Raw genomic sequence first — 8,635 nt, forward strand, 5'->3', positions numbered from 1 at the left:
GTTCTTGATTAGACAACATTCACTTCGACAAATGTGGATTACTCATATAAAAGGGGATGTTTCGGTGTATTTTACAAATCTATTTTATCGTTTACAGATGGTATTTTATTAAAAAGCATTTTTATTTTAGTGTAAATCACAAGAATTTTTATGATATACTTTCATGATTTTCTCGCTTCTGACGTCATCAATCCAAGATGGCTGCAGTGAGTGAACAGGAGCCTTAAATATCAAATTTTTATTATTATGAACTGATTTTTTTAAAAGTATATTTTGTAACTATCATACATTTATAATAATGGTACTTTAATAGAGAGATTGTCGGATATGTGGACGGCATAGAAGCTCCACGTAAAATTGGAGATGATAAGCAATATAAGTTTTTTAAGTTCTACTTGAATAATGGAAAGACCAAACGAATACAAGTCGTTGTATGGAATGAAATTATCGAAGATGTTGAATTCCATATACAGCCAAATTCTGTAAATGCTTTGAATATATATATATATATATATATATATATATATATATATATGCATGTATATATAAAATTTTTTTTTAGGAAATGAGTGGTTTAGCTTCTAATTTAAGATGCTCGTAATTGAAGCATATCCTTAAAAGGGTAAATCTTAATGTATGTAATTCTATTCAAAGATGCTAAGATAGTGTGGTATCCCTACTTAAAAGTACATGGTACTTAAACGCCTAATATCGAGTCGACGAGTCAGTCGATCGTGAGCTCGTCTCGACGTCTCACGGAGTCACAATAAACGTCAGCGTTTCCCCTTACGCGTCTTTTCAGTTATTTTCCTATCCCTTAAATGGGTTCTCAACAGTGGCGACGAGGATGGGATACATAAATAAAAAACGTTCAAACAAAATATACATTAGAATAAATTAACGGAATGGCCGGTGGAGGAAAAAAACAGAGGACGAAATAAGCTCAGACAAAGATTTATTAAAGTGGGAAGAAGTTGAAAATAATTTTCAATCCGGGCAAACGGCGTGGACTCAAACGTACTCCAAAAACGATTTATTGGCGATTTGTGAACGATACGAGGTGGAAGTGCCATCGGGGGCAACATTAGACTTTGTGCAGAAACTCTTGTTAAAAGCAGTTCGAAGTCGCGGGGGCAAAACCGCAGTCGACGAGACAACAAAAAACCGCGTGCAAAAACAACCGAAGATGGCTCAATTCAACGTAAATACTATCGAGCCGTTTAAAAAAGAAGCAAAATGGAAAACGTTCGAGGATCAATTAGAAGCTTTCATCATTCTGAACGATGTCGAGGAAACAAAAAAGTCGGTATTGTTAATTACACGTTTAAGCACGGAGGTTTACGAAGAACTCAAGGCAACTGTAACCCCGATGAATCCGCTAACAACGCCCTACGCGACACTAAAAACAAAATTGGAAGAATTGTACGCACCTAGGGAAAATATACATTTAACGAGGTTCACATTTCGTGAAAGAAAGCAGAAGCAAGAGGAGTCTATAAACGAATTCATAAAAGCGTTACGAATGTTGGCACAAAAATGTAATTTCTCGGCGCCGGAGCTAAAAAGTCAACTAAAAGATCAAAGCTTAACTCCGAAGAAGCTTAACACAGTTATCAAAAGGGGTAAGGATAGATTGATGAAAAATAGGGAAACCAACATTGTTTATCAGATTGAATGTGATGACTGTGAGGCTTCTTATATAGGGCAAACTAAGAGACATCTTGAGACTAGAGTCAAGGAGCATTGTAATGATATAAAAAAGCATTTCAGCAATCACTCAGTTGTGAGTAAACACAGATTACACAATAACCATAATTTTAATTGGTCTGATCCTAAGATTTTACACAAGGAGTGTAATACAAAAAAGAGAGAGATAGCTGAAATGTTCTTTATAAAGAAACACAACAACATTATTAATCTTCAGAGAAATACAGATAATCTAAACGAAGTTTATGACGGCGTCATCTCGGCAGTTTAATTGTTTATTTTGTTACTTTCTTGTGGCAACCTTTTGACTCCTTGATTCTTTTCCCTTGTTAGTGTTCAGTCTCCCGAGTTCTTCCACTCGCATAACATCGCTTATCGGAGAGTCTCAAACTCAAGATGCTTGTTGGTGGAATTTTTATATTCAAGACACGTAAGAATTGATTGTCACATCTCTTTCTCTGTATATCGGTTTTACATGAGTGATTTCCCGTAGTTTGCGCTTTGTGATAATGCTGGGACATTCCCATGAACGAAAGGAGGTCTTGACTAATATATGACAAGTCTTATTGACGATTAGGTAACGCTCTCTGTTTTTATGACTAATTTCCAATTTATATATTTTTTATTGTGTTACATCGCGATGTTCATATTTCAGACGGCACTTGATAAGGGCTCTAACCGTGAGCCGAAACGTTGTGCACTTACTACAAAATCCCGTTTACGCGAAGAAAAATCCCGTTTACGCGAAGGAATTATCATAAGTTTAGTATGGGCTGGCTCTAATACTTTTTCGCCGCAGTGTATAACATCTGTCGCTCAACGTTCGCCGCGCCGCGCCGCGCCCCGCTCGCCGCTCGTCTCTCGACCCCCACCGCTCGCCGCGCGCCGGGCACCGTGCCAACCCAGCCAGCCGCCGAGGCCCGCCTCTATCGCTCCTTGTGCGCTCATTCGCTCAGACGTTTTATTTAATAACTCGTTAACTATTGCGAATTTTGCAAAATGGTACAAGACTTTTCTTTTCAGTTTGACCCAATCTACCCCCCCTATTCGGGTGGTTACTTTTATATCGAACACCCTGTATAACTTGACTGTGCATTGAGAGTACCTAATTATTATAGTGGAATTTCTGTATTAGTTAATTACTTTTTAATAAACTATGAGCAATAGTTAAAGTTTTGAAAACTACCTAGGTTCACGATCTGGACAATTTATTAAGGTTGAAATCTTTTATGTTCGGTGTAATTGTTTATTAAAGTGAGACATTACCCTTCTGTTTTAGATTTCAAAGTAATAAAACAAATCAAAATACTGTGTCATATTTTACCACCAAAGGGAAGACTCATAATAAAAAACAAACACTAAAAATTTTCGGCCTAAAAATGTATAGATTCTATTATAATTCATGCAACTGTGAGTATTGTCAGAAACTACGAAATTTGTTTTCTCGAAATATCTTCATTTAGGTATTTCAATATTTCCTTTATTCCATCAGAGTGCAGCCGATATTGAAACCAAAATTAATTTGCAAAAAGAAAGAGCAAAAATACGGGGCTTACACTTACAATCTTTTCTGTTAATGGAAGGGCCAACTTACGCTGATATTGAGAAAATTTATGTCATCATTAATGAAGTTAAGTACGAATATGAGAACTGTTTGAAAGCATTAGACATACTTTTCAAAATTTTCCATGTTATGGGTATTTATTATCCTTCACAAAGCGAGCATATTTATGAAATTATTGAAGTAGTAATCTTTAATAGATAAAGAAAATGTTTGAAAAGATATGCCTATATTCAAGATATTATTGAAAATATAAAATTCGATTAATAACTTTGATTGATACGTGAACAACCAATAAATTGCTATATTTTCAACAATAAATTGTTCTTATTGCAATATTATATTTCATTTAAAGTATATTTATAAACAAGATACTTTCACTTGTTATATTGATAATTGCCTTAGACCATTTCAAAGAAAAGACAGACTAGAGTCAAGCTCAACAGGGTCTTCTTTCCCCGCTAATTTTTCCAAGCCCGTTCCCTTGGCAGTGGTTTCGCTAGATAGTAGATAGGGACAGTGGGAATCTCGTTAATCCATTCATGCGCGTCACTAATTAGATGACGTGGCATTTGGCTATTTTTCTCACGTCTTTCGGCGCGTCTTATCGCTTCAGGGCAGTGCGGTTTCTGATAACAACGGGTCCCGGCTCGGGCGATCCTGCAGGTTAACTAATGGATCGCTCATCTGCGCAACGGGTTACCCAATAACAAGGATACGCAATCCAGCATAACTTTCGTTCTGTCCTATCTTATATTGACTGGGTCTATCTAGCACTCTTGGCAAGTCTTCCCGCAGGAGGGAAACCCATCTGACTGATCTGCCGCGGGATTCCTGCGTACGGGCTGGAAAAATTATTTAAGCAGAGTCCCCAGCTTGGGGAAGCGAAACTTGGCCGGCTTAGTGTTGTCGTTACCGCGGGGAGCCACGTGGAGGCGTCCGCCCGTGCGCCGGGGCGGTTCGGTCGCACGGCTCTGCCGCCGCTCGGTGCCCATCCGAGCGACTCGCATCACTGATGTCAACGGCAAAAATGCCGGCATAGATTAAAATCGGGAGTGTAGAATGCTCCCGAATAAATAAATAAATAATTTTGGGTGGATCCGGTCCAAGACCATCGTTTGTATATAAAATTACATCAGTGAGCTAGTGCCAAAAGCTTTTTAATCTGCAGCATCGCTGCTGTTGAGGCGTAAAGGCGCGTTGTAATCCATAAACATATGGAAGAGTTCCACTGAGCTCCTAAACGCTTGAAGTGTTAGCGTTCTCAGCGAGCCTCTGTCTTTAATTAGTAGTTCGCGAAGACAGGTAACAGTGTCTCTGGGCATTGCTCCTCTTGTCCTGATAACTATCGAGAGGATCATACAGTCTTTCGCCCCTAATTGAGCTTTAAGTGGGGCTACGAGGGACGCATATTTGGCGAGCTTGTCCCTTTTACCTCTCTCTAGGAGATCACCATCCTCATGGCAGACTGTGATATCAGCCACGAAGACCCTTTCCCGATACTGTATGACAGGTCTGGTTGGAGATTCCTCAAATGAGGGTCCTGTAGTCAAGCTTCTTTCGTTACTACCATGCCACGTTGCCCCAAAACGTGGCGTTCGATGAAGTTTCGAATATCGTTATGTCGCTTAATACTACCAGACTTGGTGTATACGCACTGCCCCAATATGTGACCCAATGTCTCGGGTTGAGCCTTACACTTACGGCACATGACGCTGTTGGTCTTAGCGATCCTGGTCTGCGATACCTTGTTCGCCGCAACATTGGCTCTTAGCTTAAGTGCCGTAATATACCTGGACGGTTTCAACAGGTTAGGACAACAGGTTATAGCCATTCATTGCCTATTTTATCATCTTTATAGGCTGGCACTCCTTTGCCTTGGGACGGTAGCTCCGCCCACTTGTGCCATTCGTTTGCTTCGGCTTTGCTCTTATAACCGTCGTTTTGCTTATTCGACTATAGGGGCTAGCCCAGTTTGGCCACGTGCGCCAAACGCTTTAGTTTGTTCTCCAGCCCTGACGCCACTACTAGGGCTCGGATTGCCGGATCGCTATTGTTCAGAAAGCAAAAACCAGCTTTTAACATTGCGGATGTTACAACAATTTCGAGCTTGGGAAAGCCCATGCCGCCATCGCGCTTAGACGCGTATAGCAGACCGTCTGCCGTAGACATTGGAAGGTGCAGATAGTCTTTCACCGCCGTCCTTAGTGTTTGGTCTAGTTCTCAAAGTTCTGTAGCACTTATAGTGCCCACGGTGAAGGCATACAAAAAGTGCGGCAAGACATACCGCGCCAGAAGTTCAACTTTCTGGTGTGGCTTCAGGGGTAGCCTCTTGATTCTTGGGAGCGTATTCTTTAGTCGCGCAACTGCGCGCTTAATAACTACTCCTTCCCATGGAGTAACCTGTATGCCTAAGTATTGCATTGACTGAGCAGGGCCGCAATAAGCGATCTTCTCGCCATTGCTGTATATTTCTGGATTCCACCATATACCAGCTGTCTTTAGTGGTAACAATACTAAAGGCGACGAACTTTCCAATCGATAGTGCCATTCCCCATCTTGTAAGGGAGCCGACAAGCTTATCCATAAGCCGACTCGCCGCTTCTCTGGTATCAGCAATGAGTATTATATCGTCGGCAAAAGCCAAGCACGATATACTCAGGCCTTCCTTGACTTGGAAGCCTTCCATCCTTTCAAGTCTGTCAATGATCAAATCCATGCAAACATTGAAAATAAACGGAGACAGAGGGTCTCCTTGCTTGACACCACTTTTCAACTCTATGTCAAACGTCTCGTTATGACATTTCATAGTCGTTTTGGCTCCTTTGTATGAGTCCATTATCAGTGCGACCACTTCCTTCGGCAGCCCTTTCCCAAGTAGAGCATATTTGATAACAGGGTGCGGAAGGCTATCAAACGCCTTGGCTATGTCCACCTGAGTGGCAACGATTCCTTTGCCTTTCTTTGCCATTGCGAGTACTTCGTTTAGCAAGTTGATGTTATTGTAACATCCCATTTCCGGCACAAAGCCTTTTTGCCGTGCATTCAGGTGAACCACGTTTCTCAGGCGTTGGTCCATAATGCCCCAATAGGACCTACTTAATATTGAGGAGATAGTAATCGGCCTGTAGTTAGCCGCTACAGAGAGGTCCTTTCCCTCTTTGAGCAATAGCGTTGTTCTATTGCAGCGCCACGCGCTTGGTTGTTTCAACGCCAGCATTATTACATTAAAGATTGCATGGAGGATATAACCTCCCTCATTCCTCATCAGATCTCCCTTACGGAGTCCATTAGGCCCGGCTGCCACCCTCAGCCGTGTAGACCTGAAACGCTTCAGAATCTCCGTCTTGGAGATGGGATGCAGAATTTCTGCTGGATTATACGGCACTGTGGCCTCTCGTTCTCTCTGGTCGATATCACATTGACCTGGGCTTCCCCATAGCCCTTCGTAGAGCTCCTTGACGCTCTCGACTGATGGATTCGCCGATTCACCTGCATCCAACGCTCGGACGTCCATACCCTCTCTTACCATTTTAGCGAGGATAGCGGGATTATTTCTATATAACTCTTGTGTACGGGCATACGCTCGGGCTTTGCGCTCGCTTCTTCCCGTGAACCCTTTTCTATGACTCCGGTGTCCCCGGGAAGCACCGCCCGCCTTCCCAGGCGCCGGAGCGTGGAACAAACTGACCGCCAGCTCATAGGCTGTATCTAGTTCCTCTTGTGTTATTGCCTGACTTTCACTTTTTGCTGTCAAGAGCTGGATAATGTGTTGTTGTACTTCCAGCGATTCCTTGGGCTCGTTTTCTCTGAGCTCCTTTAGTACAGCCTCGATGTTGGCTTGCCTCCAACACACAGTTGACGCAGATTCGTCAAAGCTGTAAATATCGCACGGTGCCTCCTCCACGTCTAGGAAGACATCCTCGATCTCCTCCGCATCAACAAAGACATCGTCTACTTCCAGTGGTGCACCATCCACTTGCTGGTTCTTTTCATTGAGGAGTTCTTGTTTCGAGCGTGCACTCTCAAGGCGCTGCTCTCGCCACCTCTTATAACACGCCTCGTTCCTCTTGTCTTTTATTTGCCTCAGGGTTTTCTCCGGCATAAACGGAACCATAGCCTTTGCTATGTTCTTCTCATCTCTGAGCTCTACCTTAAGCTCAAGCATCCTACTCACATCTTCAGCAGAGAAAACTCTACCTCTCTTTAACTCCACCTTAGGTGCCGCTTGCTCCGATCTCACTCGGTTTCTTGCTACCGGGTGTGCCAGTCTTTGATGCTGTGACAGGCCGCGCTGTGTGACGAAGTTCCTGTCACAGTCAGGGCAGTCGAACCGGCCCTGCTCCACGGTTCTCTGCCCCTCATTTGCCCTGGCTGCTGGGCATTTTGGAAGGTGGCATGCGGTCGCACGATACGACGCATACGACTTGCCACACCATTTGCATTTGTACCTGATGTTCAGGTGAGGATGCGATTCCTCCATATGCCGGGCCTCATCTCTAACAGTGAGAGCCATATACTCGCCCACTCCAGCTGCGGCGCAATTCTCGCATCGACTGAAGGGGAGCGATAGTTCACAGACCTGTGTTTCCTGCCTTGGTTGTCTTCGTATAGCCCCCTGGCCGTGCTCCAGGGGAATGGGGCCTTGTTCCCCGTCGTCCGAGGCTTCATCTACGTTTTTGCCAGCGATTTAATAATAAGCCGGCAGGGGTTGCTAGCCCGCAACCAGCTGTGTTGCCCTGACGAAAATAAACCCGCTGGCACCGATACCGGCCAAGAGCCCAGGGTGTGCTCCCGTTAATTACCCTGACGGGAATGAACCCGCTGGCACCAGTCGAAACCGGCCGAGAGCCCAGGGTGTGCTCTCGCTATTGCCCAGACGAGAATGAAACCCGCTAGCACCAATCGAAACTGGCCGAGAGCCCAGGGCATGCTCCCGTTGTTGCCCTGACGGGAATGAAACCCGCTGGCGCCGGTCAAAACCAGCCGAGAGCCCAGGGCGTGCTCCCGAGTCGCCTGAACCCCGTTAGCTCCCCTTAAGTGAGTCATAGTTACTTCCGCCGTTTACCCGCACTTGCTTGAATTTCTTCACGTTGACATTCAGAGCACTGGGCAGAAATCACATTGCGTCAACACCCGCGAGGGCCATCGCAATCCATTGCCCAAAGAAAAGACAGTTTTAAAAAACACATTTCAACTCATGGATTTGATGCATCTGAAACAACCTAGCTTCCGAAACGCGGATTCGCTCGCGGCTGGTCAGGGTTTGGAGTAGGCGCGGAGGAAAGACATACGACTCGGTTTTCTGGACAAATTAACAAAGATTTATTCTAATTGTAAGTGAAAGTATGTACAAGCGTCGCGGTT

General features: G+C 43.9%; 1 protein-coding gene across 1 annotated transcript; it reads right to left on the reverse strand.

The window, feature by feature from the left end:
• Positions 1–4,817: 4,817 nt before the first annotated feature.
• Positions 4,818–8,317, reverse strand: LOC139824327 (uncharacterized). The gene is made up of 3 exons (XM_071796858.1): positions 8,074–8,317; positions 5,761–7,939; positions 4,818–5,061 (listed from the first exon to the last, which is right to left on the reverse strand). Exons 1-3 carry the CDS (start codon positions 8,315–8,317, stop codon positions 4,818–4,820), a joined length of 2,667 nt encoding a protein of 888 aa, XP_071652959.1.
• Positions 8,318–8,635: the final 318 nt, after the last annotated feature.

Source organism: Temnothorax longispinosus, unplaced genomic scaffold, assembly GCF_030848805.1.
Source record: "Temnothorax longispinosus isolate EJ_2023e unplaced genomic scaffold, Tlon_JGU_v1 HiC_scaffold_33, whole genome shotgun sequence".
NCBI lineage: Eukaryota > Metazoa > Arthropoda > Insecta > Hymenoptera > Formicidae > Temnothorax > Temnothorax longispinosus.

What these genes read in the sequence shown, in the direction of transcription:
- LOC139824327 (XM_071796858.1), bottom strand. Translation starts at nt 8,317, where the DNA reads ATGACTCACTTAAGGGGAGCTAACGGGGTTCAGGCGACTCGGGAGCAC. An exon ending in GCGGGTTCATTCCCGTCAGG is followed by an intron (nt 7,940 to 8,073) that starts GTAATTAACGGG and finishes GCAAAAACGTAG; the next exon opens with ATGAAGCCTCGGACGACGGG. An exon ending in GTTACCACTAAAGACAGCTG is followed by an intron (nt 5,062 to 5,760) that starts GTATATGGTGGA and finishes GAAACCGTCCAG; the next exon opens with GTATATTACGGCACTTAAGC.